Raw genomic sequence first — 19,459 nt, forward strand, 5'->3', positions numbered from 1 at the left:
ATGGCTCTGCTCTATTCGAGCGTCCTGTAAACTGTGAGTGTGAGTCAGCAAGCACAGCGGCATGACCCCGAAACTGAAGCAGTCTTCATTAATTTCCACATTTCTACCTGTGCTTTTTCTTTTTCTGTGAGTGATGCGTGATATACATTAAACACACACACACAAAATAGAGAAACGGTCAGTTCGCTTCAAAGACGAGTAGAGAGAGAGCTTTTTCCTGGAAATAATAATACTTTTATTGTTGCCATCAACATTTACAGTGTTCTTTTTAAACCAGCAGTGTCAGAGAATACTGAAAATATTAATTATGATTTTTGTTTATATTTGATAATCATACATTGGGACTTGGATCGGTGAAGAGAAGAGTTGTCGAATATACAAGCAGTGGAGATGATCTTCCTTTGAAGCTCTCCTTTAGAGCTCTGTCATTCAGAAGGTACTCTGAGCACAGCCGCTACTCCTCCACATCTAAAGGAGCCTGCTGAGGTGGATCGGTCATCTGAATAGGACGCCTCCTAGGTTAAATGTTTTGGCCATGTCCTACCATGAGCAAACCTTGGGTCAGACCCAGAGCATGCTGGGGAAATTACATCTTTATATCCCCCTTTCTCTGGCTTGGGAAAGTCTCGGTCTCTCCCTCAGAAGAGCTGAAGGAGGTGGATGGATGCATGCATGAATGGAACTGGCCTAGAACTAGTAACTCACACCATCGCCGAAGACGATATAATGTAAATGTTTTTAGATGAACAGACTCTTTAGATTTTTACTGTATATGTCCTGCTAACAGCTGTTCACACAGTGCTGTCTTCGCTGGCGTGTTGAGCATCAAGCCCCCTGTGATGGGCCATCTGCCCTGCTGATGCGTTCATGGGTAAAACTCTGAAGATAAATCTGACCTCTGCCCCTCATGCGAGGAACAAATAATAAATAAAAATAAACGATCACAATGCTGAAGGCTCAGACTTTCTGTTTGTATCATAGTGAGTTCACAGTGAGGCTGTACTGTGAAGGTCTTTAGCTTTATTTGGAGTCTGTAAACAGCAAAGAGAGCTCAGGATTTTAAAATCTCATCTCTCCAGCTCTCCCGGTCCCGCCTTTGTCGCTTTCGGGCTAGTTCTGGGAAGTATGCACTGTTGTAAGGCCTCTCCCTCTCGCTCACTTCCCTCCCAGGCTCCTTTCCTTTGCCGCTCCTCTGCTCCAGAAGTGCCTGGGCTCTCCTCCTTTCCTCAGCCTCCCTCTGTAAACGCTCAGCACGTAACCTTTCTATCGAGCTAGAAGAGACCAGACAGACATTTTGTTACCGACCTGCTTTGATATTCACCACAAGATTGCTTTAATTTGACTTGAGCCTCAGTAAAATACTAAGGGGGATAAAACTTCCAGACAATCAATACTGGTATTCTTACCTCTCTCCGCTGCTCCTCTTTTCCCCTTTGTCTCTTTTTTCCTTTTTCTTGCTCTTGTGCTCCTTTCTGTCTTTCTCTCCGAGAGCTTTCTTCATATCTTTCAAAGGATCCAAACTATCCTTCAGTCTACGATCCTTCTTCTCTCTCTCTTCTTCACTTATCCCCTTTCTCTTTTCTTTTTCTTTGCTCTCCTCTTTGTCTTTGCTGCTTTTCAGATACCACGGCGTGACCTCAGACCCCGGCTGGGGTCCCAATGACACCAGTAAGCCAATGGCTCTTTCCTGCTTCTCCTAGAAAACCCCACAAAAACAACAACAGGAAACAAATATTTTGTGTTATTTTTTCATTACTGTAGCAATAGACAATACCCAACAGATAGGAGAATGTAAATATCTGAGTAGCCAGATGGGACATTAACCTGTCTTTAACCTTCCAGGAGCTCCATAGTACTTGTTCCTAAGTGCAAATAGCAGAGCTAACTGTCTGAGGCATCATGTGTGCTGCATGCTGTGTTCTATTTGAGCAGCTCCCTCACATAAAACCAGCAGTGGGAAGATGTCAAAAGCAAACTATTTCTTGTTGTGTGATAAAGGAAAACTGTGGAAAAAAATGCGACCTGATACTCCTGACCTTATTCCAAGCTAAAGTCGAAAAGGTCTAAAAGAGTAGATGAATTGCTTTTTGATTTGTCTCTATCTTAGCTTCATATTGTTAAAACAGGAAGTTGTTGATGGGGTAGGAAAGTTTGAAAGGTATGAAACTGGTAAAAGTTTTTGTATTTTGTAGGTTTGGCCTGTGGGTGTGGGAAAATTAGTTTCTGGTGCTACATATAAAATAAAAAAAAACAAAAACAATAACAAGTTTCACTTACATGTATGAAATTCTGTAGCCTGATTTAAACCTGCAATATGTAGAAAAAAAGCCTCCTGGAGACATGCTCTAAACCCAACAGGAAGTCCACTGTTTTAGATGTAAAATGCTAATTTCAGGCAGTACACTTTATCAAACTCCTCTTAGAGAACTTTAATCTAAAGACCTTGGCAATGCTAAACTAAGAAGTATTTGAGTTTTTGTTGTCTGGTGCGTCCATGTCAGCTCAGCAAATTTCGATTAGTTGCCACAAAAGCTCTTATAACTCAAATGTACACTGTCCGCTCTGTCCTGAGCTTGACGTCCTGGAAGTGAGTCTGGAGACATCTACACACAGTCAGCGCGACAGCTAGTGGCAACAGGAAATCAGCATTAGGTGATAAATGATGGCTGACAATATCTTTTTTGAAATCCAAACACACAATACAGCAACGTGACATACAATTAGTAGGTGTTCTTGAAAGAAAGAAAGTGCTTATACAAAGTGTTTGGAAGTAGTGCATATACACATATGTATATACACGAAAGGTTACCAAGGAAACCAGAAACGTTTTCGAGAGCGTTTTCAAAACGCTGCATTTTCCATCAGTGAAAACGCAGTCTCAGTGTGGACAGGAGGCCGAAACGGAGAGAAAACGATGCGTTTTCAAACAACAACGCATTAGTGTGGACGTAGCCTGAGTGTAGCGTATCTCACTGTGCACCAAGGTGTTTCCCACTACACCACTTCAAAAATTCAACTTCCTGTTGAGTTCTGAATTTACTGAAGCAAAAAATTTAAATGAACTAAAACACAACAACTGTTATGGATATTCTCTGCCATTAAAACAGGACACACAATAAACTAATATACTTCAGCAAATCATTAAATAAATGTAAATGGTACTAAAGTGCCTCTGCTTTGCCATCAGCAGTATTTTGGCATTTTCTGACCTGTGATTGGAAAGCCTTGATCACATCCACGGGCTTTAACTTGTATTTATATTGTCTGTCTGAATTAATTTCCCCCCGTCTCATGCTCCATCTATTTACGCTGCGTGCATACATACTGGCTCTGGGCTGCAGAATAGATTCAGCAGGTATGACGACAACAAGACAAAAATTTTAACTGATTGCATTGATTTTTAAAGTCTGGTGATAACAAACCATTCAAATGACATCTGAGAAAACTACACCCACTAATGATGAGATAAGATAAGAATCATCTTTTCTCTGGCAACATTTCAAAAACATATATAGCATTTAGCATTTTTGTGACTGAGCTGAAAAGCAAGATTTTGCAGATCCACTCCAAACTACTAAAGGTTTTTAATGGAAAAAATGAAAATGTAAATGGTATTCAGCACTGGACCTGCAACCACAGACCATGCAGGACACTGAACCCAGATGTGGTACCAAACTAGCAAAATCTTTGCTATCATTCAGCTGCTATGTCAGAGCAAAAGAAAAGCGTGAAAGAGAAGACTGACAGAAGCAGCAGCACGGACACCTTTTCTTCTTTCTTTTCTCTGAGATACTCCTCATTCCCCTTCTTCTCCGAGGACTCCTCCAGGGGGAAAAGATTGAGATGCTCCAGAGCTCCACTTCCTCCACCCTGTTCCTCATCACCATCATCTCTGCTTCCTCCTGTTGACTGAAGAGCAGCTCGGGCTTTCCTTCTCAGATACTCTGTACGTGCCTGTAAACAAACAACAATTAAAGGACATTCATGGGCACAGCAAAGCTTATTTAACCTTCATAAGAATAAACTAAGCTCAAATCATAAATACTTAAGTTTTCTACTGGTGCCAATTTAGAGACGTACAGCACATTTACAGCAGTCTGAATAGTAACACATAGGAAATGTTAGCATTGATTTCCAGGTGTGTGGGGTTTTTTTTTAAATATTAACAAAAGACATCATACAACAGTAAATGTGTTGTTTTTTACAATTGTAAAGGATAGGCGTGCACTGAAAAAACACTGAGTAATTCAAAGATCTGAAATTATGTGAAATTATACCATCAGAACTGCAATTTGAACAGCTCTTGCACATTAGTAATGCAGTATTTCACACAAATAAACCTGTTCAGTGATTAAATATTTACACAGTGTCGAGTACACAGTGTGACTTTCAAGGATGATTGCAACCAAAAACACCATTTACAGTCATTTTAGTGCCACATGTGAGCTTTATGCTTTATGTATCGGTGAGGAAGTTTATAGATGTACTAGATTGGGGCTGTATGATATCACAATACAACACACTCACGAATTTTTACTCTGCAATACTGATAAACACTATCTCAAGGTTTATTCTGTGGGCATCTTTCCATGGTATTTTTGAAGTCCTGTAATAAATGTTCTCATCAAGAAGGTTAGAAATTGTAATGTTTATCAAACCAATCTTAAGTTGCTTTGAATACAGCTTTGGTTTGAAGTGATTTTGTTCTGGATTCTAGTGAGAGATCTATTAGGGATGCAGTGACTGCAAAACTCTGGACCAAAACTGATGTTTATAATAACAACTTGTTTTGTTTTTTTGTAATTAGTATATTACATATTTTTACCATTAACTATCCACCTTTTTTTGCAGGTGAAATAAAGAAAAGATCACTACACTGTTTGAACATTAAGTCAGCACAAAAGTTAGCTGACACATCAGAGTAACAATGCTAATCAGCAGTCAACAAGGACAGTATCTGATGCTCATATACTCTACCTATCATAATGCATAAGTGGTTGCTAATATTTAGTCTGCTTTCACTCTGTTGTTTCATAAAAACAGGGTGTTTCCTGTATCAGTGTGGGCCTTTTAAGGGGTTCTGGACATCTGGGTTACGTTACGTATCAAAGTTCTATATGTTTTCCAATACATCTTGTCTATTTGATCAACAAAAATGTATTTTAAGCTTTAGTAAGTTAAATGAAATGGTTAAAAATATTTTTTAGTCACAGTGGATGACAAAAAACCTTCACTGATGGGCTCAAAGCTTCTTTAAATACAGTAAAACCCTAATAATCTCTGCAATGCAATACATAAGTGTAGCAAAGAACAATCTGTTCTCGCATGATAACATTTTATTCCGGCCCGCTACATTTTACACCCTGTGATACTGAGCTACTTCAATGTCATCTCACGTTTCCTGTCCTTTACTTTACTTTACTTTACTTTACTTTAATGTACAGTACTGACATTACTTTTTGGGGTAACTTTTCTGTAATACATTTGATTTAAAAAAAAAAGTCTGCCTTTTTAATATATTTATTTTTGCATCCCGCTATAAAAAAGCTTTAATATTCTAGATATTTATTTATTGTATAAAATGTAAATTAAAAAGAGAATGCATTAATTTGTATTATGAAATTCTTAATCACAACTGAAAACATAACCAATGTTTTAAGTGATTTTGTTGGCAGCAACAAATCTCAAAAAGTTGGGACAGTGGTAACAAAAGGCTGGAAAAGTAAGCTTAACTAAAAGGAAACAGCTAGAGGAATATTTTGCAGTAATTTTTGCAAAATTAACTGCCAACCGCTCAGTAACATTATTGGGTATGCAAAAACTGTGTCTACAAGTTGTGTACCAATTTCAGCATAAAGCTATTCAATGTAAAATTACAAAGACTTTGAATACCAATACTAGATGCCTGTGATTTTTGGCATCACAGGCAGCAGTGCAGTAAAAACGCTGCCTTCTCTGGGCCAAAGCCTATTCAAAATGGACTGACGCACAGTAGAAAACTGTTTCTCAAGGTACAACTTGTGCATTAGTGCCTATGGAACTGGAAGCTTGCACATCTGGAAAGGTACCATCAGTGCTTCAAGGTACATTTAGGTTTAGGTTTACTTGACTTAAAAAGCTACACTTTACACAGTATTCTAACTTTTTTGTAACTAGGGTTGGACTAAGAGCGTCTCAGGTAGGCTCTACTGAAAAAGGACATTTACTGCACACTGTTATTATAAATGAGTACGTTTTTTTAAGTTGTTCAAGTTAGTAACCTTGCTTCTGATCATATCTGGTTTAAATTTGAGGTATCCTGCTCAGACTACAAGGGGAAACAGAGCACCAGGTAGGGTACAGTAACAGCACGCCACGGTCATCCATCCGGAGTCACCTCTTGCTCCGCGCGCTCCACGCGACGCTTGGCCTCGCGCTCCTCCTCTGCTGCCTGGGCCTCGTCCCTCCGCACTCGAGCGACGTTGTCTTTGTTGCGGACATGCCAGCTCTTCTTCGGAAGGATGTTCATTGTTCCCTTGGCGACTGTTACTACTGTAGGTTAGCAGTCGGCTAGCAGCGGCAAAAGTGGAAGGAAAACGTGAATAAGTTCCCCAAAGTAAAACCGCTAGTTGTGGAACTAAGTGCGTCAATGTCCCAAAGCGGAAACGTATATAAATATACAAAAACAAACTTTATATTTGCAGCTTTGACCTCCCGAGAGGCAGAGCTAACGAGCTAATGTTAGCCGATGTTTTCTACTTTCCACCTCTACTTTACCTTAAGGACTCAGCACCACGCAGAGATATCACATTTCCACAAATTTAGCAATGTTTTTAACATTTTACTTTCTAAAACAGGGCCCAGGCGTTGTCACCAACTTGCTGAGTGAAGAATTTCTCTTGTTGGACAGGTAGCAGGAGCTCATAGGAACAGGCAGACCCAAACAGGAAGTAAACAGTAGCTCCATGTTGAAGCAATAACACAATGGCGACAGCAGAGGGGGCTGTTATGTTTCTCATTTTATTTTATTATGTAAAGAAAAAAATATCTGCTTTGAAGGACAGACATAAAAGGCACTAATCTATTTACATAGTGGAAATGCTATACTCTAATAACGATCAAGTTTTAATTCTCCTTCTTTATGTATTCCTTTAAAAAAAAATCACAACTTTTAATACAATTATCTTCGTGCAGACGTGTGTGGTAAAACCTAGCCTGCATTAAATTATAAACATAAAAACAAGTCTTATTATGTTGTTTTCAAGACAGTAAATCCTTGCCCATATGTCGTGTTCAGTCTTGTACTCCTGCATGATGTGTCGGTATGTGAGCTTGCCGACTCGGGCTCTCAGTCTGCTTGATCAGGAACTGTTTGCTCTCCTGTAAACCAAGTCCATGTGAGAATCAGGAAACCATTTAACTTACTGTTTAAAAGTGAAGCCTAATGACTAGTGGTGCAACGGATCACGGTTGATCTGAAATCCGAACCGATCCCACGCCACGGTTCGGCACGCACGTGATCCGAAGATTCGAAAAAGAAAAAAATAAATATGTGTATGGTGCGCGTGGTCAGTCTGTCAAGCGGTAGTTATGGCCAGCGCTAGCGGTCCAAGTGGCGGAGCAGAGGAGTTTGCGGCATTTAAGCAGCCCTTTGCTGCCCAATCCGACCGGGCTAAAGCTATTGCAAAAGCTACTGGGGTGTTTAGCTGCAGACGGGAGGCCGTATTCCGTTGTGCAAAACAAGGGGTTTAAACTGTGATGAACGTGCTTGAGCCACGCTATGATATCCCGTTGCGCGTCCACTTCAGTGACAAGATCGTTCCAAGCATGTATGAGCAGGAGAAGTTTAAAGTTATGGCTGAACTGTCTCAGGGATCTTCTGTTGCTCTAACTACAAATGGGTGGACCTCCAGGGCAACGGAAAGTCACGTGACCGTGACCGCTCGTTATATCACAGCGGAGTGGTAGTACACTAGATTAGATGAAACTTTATTTATCCCTCGGGTCGGTTCCTCCGGGAAATTCAGTTTCCAGTTGCACAGCACCGACAGAAGTTGCAGAATGTGAGCAGAAATATACCATATATACACACATATAAATACAAAGACATATATAAATACAGAGAATACAAAAGGGATAAATAGAATAAATAGGAATAAGAATACAAGGGAACGGCACATTTCAAGTATCGTGAGTCTATTACACCGTTGGATATTAACAAAAACTGTTGCTCCCCTCCAGCCAGGAGTTAGACAGTTTGATGGCGTGTGGGACAAAGGACTTTTTAAATCTGCTGGTCATTGACTCTGGGAGAAGCAACCTCTCACTGAACAGACTCCTCTGGTTGTTTATGGCCGTGTGCAGAGGATGCAGAGGATGCTCAGCATGGTCCATAATGTCCATATTGCACCTTAAGTTGTTTTTATATAAGTGCGTGGAATGAGTCTTCAGCTGAATGTTTTTTAATAGGCAAAAAATACTTAAATAAGTAAATGGCGAGTCGAATTTTTGTCTTTTTTTTTTTTTTTTCTATTTTTGCTGATCCGAAAATTGATCCGATCCGTGACTTAAAACCGTGATTGTCATGAACCGAAGTTCAGTGCACAAGCTGAACCCAGAAGCAGAGCCAACACACACGCAGGAGTACGAGAAAATAAACTTTATTCTAACTAAAGGTGTCCCGGGAGGGTTAAGGAAAACACACGTGAAACTAGAGAAACCAAGGCACCGGGAGAAGAGTCGCGCAGGAACGCCGAAAACGGGACTGAGGGAGGCTGCAACAGAAAAAGAGAAGAATTACTGGGATGCGGGGAAAAGCGGCACACGTGAGGGAGAGTTTGAGTCTTACAGTCAAAGCGGGGCCGTGAGAGCCGGAGGGAGGGGTGAAGGTCCGCGGGGAGCTCCAGGGAAGGCAAAGTGAGGGATACTGAAGGTGATCAAAAAACTCCAGGCGGGCAGGTGGACAGGCAGGTGGCTCAAAAACACGCCGAGCAGTTATCTGAGTGCACAGGGAGAAATCAGCGCTCATGCAGACAAATGAGGGTTTTCACAATCGCTTCCCTGTAGGCATACGTTACCGCTGTGAGACGATTACGGACTGGCGTGGAGCAGCAGGCTGGGCTGGATCAAGTAGTCCACCTGATAATCGCCTGGGATGAGATGCAGGTGTAGAGTTAACAGCCACGCCCGTGGGCGTGAGCATCGCATCAGCTCCTCGGACGCCGGGCCGCGGACCATGACAGTACCCCCCCTCAAGGGTCGCCCCCAGGCGGCCGGCCGGACTGCTGCCTGCGGAGAGAAGCATGGAAGGCAGAGATGAGACGGGGATCCAGAATGAAGGAGCGCGGGACCCAGAGGCGGTCCTCGGGCCGTACCCCTCCCAGTCCACGAGATACTGCCAACCCCGTCCGCGCCGGCGCGCATCCAGGATCCGTCGGACCGCATAGGCAGGATGGCCGCCGACGAGCCGTGCGGGAGGAGGGGGCTCGGGAGGCGGGCACAGAGGACTGCGGCGGACCGGTTTAATCTGAGAGACATGGAACGTGGGATGCACCCGCCAAGAGGCCGGAAGTCGGAGCCTGACTGCCACCGGGTTGATGACTCGGTCCACCTCGTACGGTCCAATAAAGCGGGGTGCCAGTTTTCGAGACGAGCCCCGAAGCGGGATGTTTCCAGCTGCCAACCAGACCTTTTGTCCCGGACGATATTCAGGGGCCGGGGCACGGCGGCGATCGGCATAGTGCGCGTGCCGTTCCTTCGCGCGCAGGAGGGCCCGGCGCACGCTGCGCCACACCCGTTGACAGCGCCGGAGGTGATGTGGAGCTGACGGGACGGAGAGGGCTAGTTCCTCTTCTGGAAAGAGCGGAGGCTGATAACCGAGGGACGCTTCGAATGGGGATAACCCGGTGGAGGACGAGGTGAGAGTGTTATGGGCGTACTCCACCCAAGGCAGGTAAGTGGCCCAAGAGGAGGGATTTTGACTGGCTACACACCTTAGCATAGTCTCCAGCTCCTGGTTTAGACGTTCGGTCTGTCCGTTGGACTGCGGGTGGAAACCGGAGCTCAGATTGACCCTAGCGCCTAGAATGGAGCAGAAGGTCTTCCACACTTGTGAGGAGAACTGGGGCCCCCGATCGGAGACGATTTCAAGGGGGATTCCGTGGAGTCTGAAAACATCAGTGATTAATGTTTGGGCTGTCTCCGCGGCCGAAGGCAGCTTTGTCAGCGGGATGAAATGAGCGGCCTTAGAAAATCTATCCACAACGGTGAGGACTACACATTTCCCGGAGGAGGTAGGGAGACCGGTAACAAAGTCTAGGGAGATGTGAGACCATGGCCGGTGGGGTGTAGTGAGCGGGTGGAGCTGACCTACGGGGTGCTTGGTGGAAGATTTATTACGAGCGCAGACGGCACAAGCAGACACGTAAGCTCTCACGTCCCTTATTAGTGACTTCCACCAGAAGTGTCTTCTGAGGAGGTGTATCGTTCTACTCACGCCTGGGTGGCACGTGAATCGTGCGGTATGGATCCAGTGGATGACCGCCCCACGGGCGGCAGCGGGAACGAAGCGCCGCCCAAGTGGACCGGTACCTGGATCAGGGTCCTCCGGGAGAGCTCGGCGAATGGTCTCCTCGATTTCCCAGGTGAGAGTGCCCACCACGCAGGCGGCGGGTAGGACGGTGGCGGGAGAGAACGCTTCATCGTCGGAGGTATATAGACGGGAGAGCGCATCGGGCTTGATGTTCCGTGACCCTGGACGATAGGAGAGAGTGAAGTTAAAGCGAGCGAAGAACAGAGACCAGCGGGCTTGGCGTGGATTTAATCTCTTGGCAGTTCTCAGGTACGTTAGATTCTTATGATCTGTCCATATGAGGAAGGGCTGTTTAGCCCCCTCCAGCCAGTGGCGCCATTCTTCTAAGGCGAGTTTAATAGCCAAGAGTTCCCTGTCGCCGATGTCGTAGTTCTTCTCCGTGGGGGTGAGTCGGCGCGAGAAGTAGGCGCACGGCCGGAGTTTGTTTTGAGGCCCGGATCGCTGGGAGAGAACTGCTCCAACTCCAGCATCAGACGCGTCAACCTCAACGATAAACTGTTTAGAGGAGTCGGGATGGGTTAGAATAGGTGCGGATGTGAATAAGTGCTTTAACTTAACGAAGGCCGCGTGGGCCTCTGGAGACCAGGTGAAAGGTACCTTAGATGAGGTGAGCTGGGTGAGAGGCGTGGCCACTTGGCTGTAATTCCGGATGAAGCGGCGATAAAAGTTCGCAAACCCGAGAAAGCTTTGGAGCTTCTTCCGTGACTCCGGGACCGGCCACTCTAGGACCGCCTTGACCTTCACTGGGTCGGTCTTCACCTGCCCACCTGCTAGGACGTAGCCCAAGAAGGAAATGGATGCAGTGTGGAACTCACACTTCTCTGCCTTGACATACAGTCTGTTCTCGAGCAGCCGCTGTAGTACGCTCCTCACATGGACGTGATGCTCCTCAAGCGTTTTGGAAAAAACCAGGATATCATCCAGATACACAAAAACAAACACGTTCAGGAAATCCCGTAACACGTCATTGACCAGGGCTTGGAAAACCGCCGGGGCGTTAGTTAAACCAAACGGCATCACTAAATATTCAAAGTGCCCTAATGGAGTATTGAATGCGGTTTTCCATTCGTCACCTTCTCGTATTCGAACCAGATGATAGGCATTCCGCAGGTCCAGCTTAGTAAAAACCGTGGCTTCCTGGAGCGACTGGAAAACAGAGTTGATTAGCGGGAGGGGGTATTTATTCTTGACAGTGATGTCGTTTAAACCCCGGTAATCGATGCACGGGCGGAGCGACCCGTCCTTCTTTCCCACAAAGAAAAAACCCGCAGCAACGGGGAGGATGACGGCCTAATTCTTCCTGCTGCTAGCGACTCTTGGATGTAATTCACCATAGTTTCTCTTTCGGGACGAGACAGGTTGTATAATCTGCTAGAGGGCAGCGAAGCTCCCGGGAGTAAATCAATAGCGCAGTCATACGGACGGTGAGGTGGCAGCGAGAGCGCCTTGTCCTTACTAAACACCTGCTGTAAATCGTGATATTCGGGGGGAATGGAAGAGAGGTCCGGTGCTTGTGGCTGAACAGGAATCCGTTCAGCTGAGGAGGGGGGAACGGCTGATCGTAAGCAGTTCGCCAGGCAAAACAAACTCCAGCTGGTGATTCTTCTCCCAGCCCAATCAATATGAGGGTTATGTCTCTGTAGCCAGGGATAGCCTAAGATAAGCGGGGTGTCAGGGGAGGGAAAAGTGAAAAAAGAAAGCCGCTCGTTGTGGTTTCCTGATGTGATTAACCGTACAGGCTCGGTCTGGTGAGTGATAAAGGCAAACACCTGATTATTCAACGTAGACGCGGGGATGGGCGGTTCAAGTGGAGTAAGTGATAACCCTAACTTGTTAGCCAGTCTCTCGTCCATGAGGTTCTGTTCCGCCCCGGAGTCCACCAGCGCGGGGCATGTGAAAGTTTGGTTGTTAGTTACGATGGTAACAGACAGTAACAATCGGGGTCTAGTTGTGCTTAACGTGCTGCCCACCCGTATCCCCGGACTTACCGGTGGGCCGGTTCGTTTGGGCGGACCGGGCAAACAGCGATGTGATGACCGGACTTCCCGCAGTACAGGCAGTCCCCAGCCCGAAAGCGGCGTTCCCTCTCCTCCGGAGAAAGCCGAGAGCGTCCGATTTGCATGGGTTCGGGCGGAGGAGGCGACGGAGGACGCGCGCACGCAGCCACGGGAGGGGACGAAGAGGCCCGAATCCCGGGGCGCAATACGGGACTCAAGGGCTTAAGCCGCCGCTCGGCATCCCTCTCCCGCAGGCGTCTATCGATCCTGCGGGCGAGGGAAGCCAATTCTTCAAAGGATTTCGTTTCCTCGTGGAACGCTAGCTGGTCTTTCATCTGATCGTTCAGCGACCGTAAAAAGACCCCACGGAGGGCCGAATCGGGCCAACCCACAGCAACCGCCCTGGTACGAAATTCGACTATATACTCAGCAATACTACGCCGCCCCTGACGGAGCGCGAGTATTTTCTGTGCGGCGTCGTCCTCCGAGACAGGAGGAGAGAACGTCGCCTTGAACTCCTCCAGAAAATCGTCGAAATCACAACTACGAATGGGGTGAGAGGTTAAATAAGCCTCAGCCCATGCTAAAGCCCGTCCCCGTAACAACCCAACAAAGTGGGAAATCTTAGCAGCATCCGTGGGGAAGGCGTGCGGCGTGCGGCTGAAAAATAAGGAGCATTGGAAAAGGAACCCCCCACACAGGTCTAATTCACCGTGGAAGGGTTCCAGCGGAGGAGGTGAAACGCTGCGGTGCACGGGGTCGGGCTGGTTGACCCGCAGCTGATCCTGAGTGTCACTGAGCTCCTGGTAACGGTCTTGGAGTGACTGGAGCTGCTGATCGTGGCGACCGAGAATAGCGCCCTGTTTGTTAATAGCGGAGCGTAGTGGCTCTGCTGGGTCCATACTGGCCAGTCCGTACTGTCATGAACCGAAGTTCAGTGCACAAGCTGAACCCAGAAGCAGAGCCAACACACACGCAGGAGTACGAGAAAATAAACTTTATTCTAACTAAAGGTGTCCCGGGAGGGTTAAGGAAAACACACGTGAAACTAGAGAAACCAAGGCACCGGGAGAAGAGTCGCGCAGGAACGCCGAAAACGGGACTGAGGGAGGCTGCAACAGAAAAAGAGAAGAATTACTGGGATGCGGGGAAAAGCGGCACACGTGAGGGAGAGTTTGAGTCTTACAGTCAAAGCGGGGCCGTGAGAGCCGGAGGGAGGGGTGAAGGTCCGCGGGGAGCTCCAGGGAAGGCAAAGTGAGGGATACTGAAGGTGATCAAAAAACTCCAGGCGGGCAGGTGGACAGGCAGGTGGCTCAAAAACACGCCGAGCAGTTATCTGAGTGCACAGGGAGAAATCAGCGCTCATGCAGACAAATGAGGGTTTTCACAATCGCTTCCCTGTAGGCATACGTTACCGCTGTGAGACGATTACGGACTGGCGTGGAGCAGCAGGCTGGGCTGGATCAAGTAGTCCACCTGATAATCGCCTGGGATGAGATGCAGGTGTAGAGTTAACAGCCACGCCCGTGGGCGTGAGCATCGCATCAGCTCCTCGGACGCCGGGCCGCGGACCATGACAGTGATAAGATCTGACCCGTGAGATTTTTGATCCGTTGCACCTCTACAACAAAACTAACAGCAAGGATATGGGGGGAGGGGGCTAGACAAAAATTCACAGTATTAACAGGAAAGAATAAAAAAAAAAAAAGAGCACAGGTTGACACACAATAGAGGTAATGATCAAAACAGTAGCAAATGGGAAATGTCATCATAGATTGTGGCAAATCTGCTTGACTTCAATTTTTTAAGTGACATGAATAATGTTTGAAGTCATTGATGAACCATGTAAAGGACGGTTTTCTATTCCTCCATTTACAACAATGTATATGGTATTTACCTAACAGGATGACAATGTTAATCACAGTAGAGACAGATGGATGTTGTTTAGCCATATAGAAAATAATATCAGAAATATTAAACTGTGGGATATCGTTGATCTTGAGGGATAACCAGCTGTGTAGTTCTAACCAAAAGGCAGCTGATGCAGGACATGAGAAAAACAAATGGTGTAATGTTTCACAGGCTGAATCGCAAAATGCACACTGATTAACCTCAAATTTAAACCTCCTCTTTAGAAATTCAGACACAGGATATATATTATTAATTATCTTGAAATGAGTTTCTTTTACTTTTGGGGAGACAGGCCACTTGATGAATTTTGAGAACGCCTTTTCCATGAGTGACTGATCCCCATGAAGGGCCTGCAAATATCTACCTGAGTTAAACCCATGGAAAAGAATTGATTTGAAATTCACAAGGATCAATTTATTGTTACATTTACTATCATTTAGGTTTCAATTACCAATTTTTAAGTTTGGCAGCGCTGGATTGACCTCAGAATGTAGCATTGTGTTGCGTATCAGCTGCCTTAGGGCCAAAGGGATAGCACAGCAAACATTTCTGTATTCTTTTAATGGACAATTAAAGCTGTGTCTCTTCGAGGAAGATACATAATCCAATAAGGCACCACTCAAATCCAGCAAGTCAGTTACAAACAAGATACCACTCTCAAACCAGTTCCTGATAAATAATGTCTTTTTGTTAGCAGTTATCACTCCATTGTTCCACAGGGTCGACATGTGAGGAGAAAAGTTGGTGTGGGTGAAGTTGGCCCCCCCACCTTCTTCAAATCAAACAAAATTGATGTCAAACATTTGTGCTGCTTTGTGCTGCAAAATATTTTGTTTGTGCTGCTATCATTTTAGAAATATTAATAAAATAAGGTCTTGATGCTTGCTTAATCATTCAGGTAAGTAAATCCCAAAAGGATTTACTTACCTGAATGATTAAGCAAAAGGATTTACTTCATCTAGACCTAGCGTTTTCAGTGGGAGAAACTTTTTGGCACTCATCCAAGTGACTTCTTCAGTCTCAGCTGACTGCAGGTTTCCCCAATCTTATAAACAGTACATTTGCACATTGAAGGAAACTAGCACCACTGAATGAACAATGGGCTGGGTGGTTAGTTCCATGATTGTTAGTATGCAAATTCTTATGACCATTGATCAACGACTACTAATCAAAGACCACTGATCAATGAGTACCATTCACAGAGAGTTGGGGAATGGCTGCAATCACAGCATTGTAAGATGGCGAAAGATGTACCCTTGGGCCCCCCTTTTCGATTCAGAGATGGTCAGCATCCTGACAGCCTGATGGACGAAGCTGTCTCTCAGTCTGCGGGTTCTGGCCCGGAGGCTCTTCAGTATCCTTCCTGATGGCAGCAAACTGAAGAAGCTGTTGAAGGGATGAGGAGAGTCACCTGTAATGGAGAGGACCTTCTGGATGAGGCAGGTGCAGTAGATCTCCTGGGGAGGGAGGCAAGAGAGGTCCCCACAATCCTCTCCGCTGCTCTCACTACCCGTTGTCATTTTTTTCCTGCAGAACCCAGTGCAGGAGTCATACCACACAGTGATGCAGCTGGTGAGGATACTCTATGGTGCCTCTGTAGAAGGTGCTCATAATGGGGATTGAATCTCTTGCGCTTCTCAGTTTGCAGAGGAAGTAGAGTCGCTGTTGGTCTTCTCCACATTCAGGGACAGGTTGTTGTAGCTGCACCACTCTGCCAGATGGTTAATCTCACCCCTGTAGTAGATCTAATCATTGTTGCTGATGTGACCTACCATAGTTGTTTTGTCTGCAAAGTTGATGAAAAGGTTGGAGCTATGTGATGGTGTGCAGTTGTGGGTCAGCATAGTGAAGAGAAGGGGGCTCAACACACATCCTTGAGGAGCTCCCGTATTCAGTGTTATTGGGCTGGAGGTGTTGCTGCCGACCAGTACTGTCTGCTGTCTTCCTGTCAAGAAATCTAGCAGCCAGTTACACAACGAGGTGCTGATCCCCAGCAGATCCAGTTTGTGAATGAGTTACTGGGAAATGATGGTGTTGGATGCTGAACTAAGGTCTATGAAGAGCATTCTAACGTATGAGTCTGTAGTGTTCAGATGTGTGAGGGCTGAGTGAAGGGGAGTTGAAAACGCATCATCGGTTGAGCGTTTTGAACGGTATGCAAACTCAAATGGATCCAGGTTGGGGGAAAGAGATCATTTGATTTGATGCATGACTAACCGTTCAAAGCACTTCATAATGATGGAGGTGAGTTTGACAGGACGGTAGTCGTTAAAGCAGGAGGTAGATGACTTCTTCGGTACAGTAATGATGGTGGAGGCTTCAATGCATGTGGGAATGACAGCCTGACCCAAATGATGTGTTAAAGATGTCTGTGAAGACATTTGTGAGTTCCACAGCATAGTCCGTCAGTGCTCGTCCAAGGATGTTATCAGGACCTGGAGCTTTGCGTGTATTGATTTTGGCAAGGGATCTCCACACACTGTCTGGGGATTGTGTCACCACGGTCTGCAGAGTGGGCTTGTAGTCTGTGATGGTTTGCATTCCTTGCCACTGCCTCCAAGTATCTCTGCTGTTGCTGAAGCTTTGCAAAATCCTCCTGGAGTACTGCCTTTTCGTCTGTAGCTGTAAATGATGCAGGTTTGCCCTTGCTGCTCTTAGGCTCACCTAATTCCCGGCTCTGAAGGCTGCATTTCTCAACCTTAGGAGCCTTTAAACCTCACCTGTGAGCCATGGTTTCTGATTGGCCTGGACAGTGATAGTCCTGGTCTGTGTGACATCATCGATGCATTTTGGGATGTAGGCAATGACAGTTTCTGTATATTCCTGAAAGTCTGTGGTGTTGTCGTGTGTGGCAGTCTTTTTAAAGATCTCCCAGACTGTGGTGGAAAAGCAGTCTTGCAGTGCCTCTAAGGACCCTACTGGCCACACATGTACCTGCTTACGAACTGGTTTGGTGACTTTGACCAGGGGCGCTTTACATAGCTTTGGTTCCTTGTTTCAAGCACTTGAAGTGCCCCCCCAAGAGTGACACATAGAGTGGATAAATGTTTAGAGTTTTTTGTTAAAGTGAATGTTCAAGATGTTCCATAAATAAGTTAAGATTTTTTTCAAGTCTGTTTGCTCATGCAAAATGAAATGCAATTAATATAGAATAAAAATGAATGATATTTAATCAGGATTAATCAAAATTAATCCACAGTAACCCCATGATGAATCTGATTAAACATTTTAATTGTTTGACAGCACTAATATATATTATATATTAGTGTATACTTGCCTATTAGTATATAGGTTCTTTTTAAAAAGTTGTATTTCACTGTGCTAAATAATTGAAGAACTATTCAAATTCTCTCTGAATTTAAGCATTTCTTTGTTTATTCTGCATTTACTTCATTATATTGCATAAATAAAATCAGTTACAAGCTTAAATATAAAGTTGAAAAAATGTCATAGCCATGACTCAATAACGGAAGTAAAATGGCATGACTTACAAGAGCTGTCAAGAAATGTGGTGAACAGGAAATCAAAATATATTAAATAAAAACACACTTTTTTTCTTGCTGATGAATGCACTGAACTGTACAATGTGAACAGCAACTTTTAAGTCAACAAAGAGACTGCAGAAGTGCTGAAAAGAAGTGCATATTTATAACTTTAACTATAAGGTATATTTAATACCAACATACCTTTGAAGGCAAAGCATTTTTAATGTGTCAATTTATATGCTCTTCAATCTTTGCCCTGGCACTAGGGCTGAAGTGGGGCATAGAGGGCAGTGAAAGAGTCTTCTGCAACACGTGGTGCATTCCTGCAATTCTGGCTTTGAGGCAGAATTCAAAATTGATATGTGCATCTAAAACAGAGAGAAAAACAGATACACATCATATACACATTTAAGTTCAGGTTTTAGCAGAAATAACATGTTACACTTAGCATGTATTAGATTTGGGAAGAAAATTATTTCAAAACAAAACATAATTTACCAGACACTTATTTGTGTCACACGTATCTATTGACATATAACAGACAATTTAACAAAGGTTAACTAAAATCTGGGCAATAAAAAAGCAGAACAGAATATAATAGAGAATAGAAGTATTTATAAATATATAAACCTCTTTGTGACGAACTTTACAATGTTGATGCAGGAGAACATACATGAATAAAGTGCAATATGCAGTAAATGGAACAATGTGCATGGATGTTACAGATTGTAAAAAGTAGTGAACTGAATTTGTTCAATAACAAGGAAAAAAACAAATATGTTTGACTGACAACTAAATGCTAACCAAAGGTGTCAAAAGTATACACAATCTCCAAAAGTTGAATCTGTTCATCTGGACGTAGCGTTTTGTGGGAGAAACGTTTCGTCACTCATCCAAGTGACTTCTTCAGTCTCAGCTGACTGCAGGTTTCCCCAAACCTTATAAACAGTACATTTGCATAATGACTGAAACCAGCCCACTGAAGGAACAATGGGCTGTGAGGTCAGTTCCTTAATCATAATTATGCAAATTCCTATGACCATTGATCAACAATCACTGACCAAAACCCACTGATTGAAGCCCACTGATCAATGGCCATGAGTACCATTCACAGAGAGTTGGGGAATGGCTGCAATCACAGCATTGTAAGATGGTGACAGATGTACCCTTAGGCCCCCTCCTCGATTCAGAGATGGTCTTTCCCTTTTCACGTAAATGGCCTCCTTGACTCTGCGCTCAAACCAGCGTTCCTCCCTGTCCAGGATGTGTACATCCTCATCATTGAAAGAGCGTCCACTGGCCTGTAGGTGTAAATAGACTGCAGAGTCCTGGCCTGACGAGGTAGCTCTTCTGTGTTGTGCCATCCACTTCGCTAGAGGTTGTTTGGTTTCCCCGATGTATAAATCCTGGCATTCCTCCTGGCACTTAACAGCGTACACTATGTTACTCTGTTTGTGTCGGGGGACCCGATCCTTGGGGTGGACCAGTTTTTGGCG

The 19,459-nt window shown here is 44.9% G+C and overlaps 1 protein-coding gene and 2 long non-coding RNA genes across 5 annotated transcripts; all 3 read right to left on the reverse strand.

Annotated features, from left to right (window-relative positions):
• Nucleotides 1-211: 211 nt before the first annotated feature.
• On the reverse strand, nt 212-6,974 carry leng1 (leukocyte receptor cluster (LRC) member 1). Of its 3 annotated transcripts, none has more exons than XM_005472594.4 (5): nt 6,858-6,974; nt 6,377-6,549; nt 3,766-3,954; nt 1,407-1,696; nt 212-1,271 (listed from the first exon to the last, which is right to left on the reverse strand). In XM_005472594.4, the coding sequence occupies exons 2-5, from the start codon at nt 6,506-6,508 to the stop codon at nt 1,052-1,054; spliced, it is 831 nt and encodes a 276-aa protein (XP_005472651.1). In that variant the 5' UTR covers nt 6,509-6,549; nt 6,858-6,974; the 3' UTR covers nt 212-1,051. The 3 variants fall into 3 exon arrangements, with proteins under 3 accessions (XP_005472651.1, XP_005472652.1, XP_005472650.1); XM_005472595.4 differs by having other exon boundaries at nt 6,825-6,970; XM_005472593.4 differs by having other exon boundaries at nt 6,757-6,950.
• Nucleotides 6,975-8,567: 1,593 nt separating this feature from the next.
• On the reverse strand, nt 8,568-9,242 carry LOC109204134 (uncharacterized). Its single transcript, XR_002063691.2, has 3 exons — nt 9,057-9,242; nt 8,828-8,977; nt 8,568-8,753 (listed from the first exon to the last, which is right to left on the reverse strand). It is a non-coding gene; the product is annotated as an uncharacterized LOC109204134 (long non-coding RNA).
• A 3,761-nt stretch (nt 9,243-13,003) lies between these two features.
• On the reverse strand, nt 13,004-14,143 carry LOC109204133 (uncharacterized). Its single transcript, XR_002063690.2, has 3 exons — nt 13,983-14,143; nt 13,754-13,903; nt 13,004-13,679 (listed from the first exon to the last, which is right to left on the reverse strand). It is a non-coding gene; the product is annotated as an uncharacterized LOC109204133 (long non-coding RNA).
• Nucleotides 14,144-19,459: the final 5,316 nt, after the last annotated feature.

The sequence above is a fragment of the Oreochromis niloticus genome, linkage group LG11 (assembly GCF_001858045.2).
Source record: "Oreochromis niloticus isolate F11D_XX linkage group LG11, O_niloticus_UMD_NMBU, whole genome shotgun sequence".
NCBI classification, from domain to species: Eukaryota; Metazoa; Chordata; class Actinopteri; order Cichliformes; family Cichlidae; genus Oreochromis; species Oreochromis niloticus.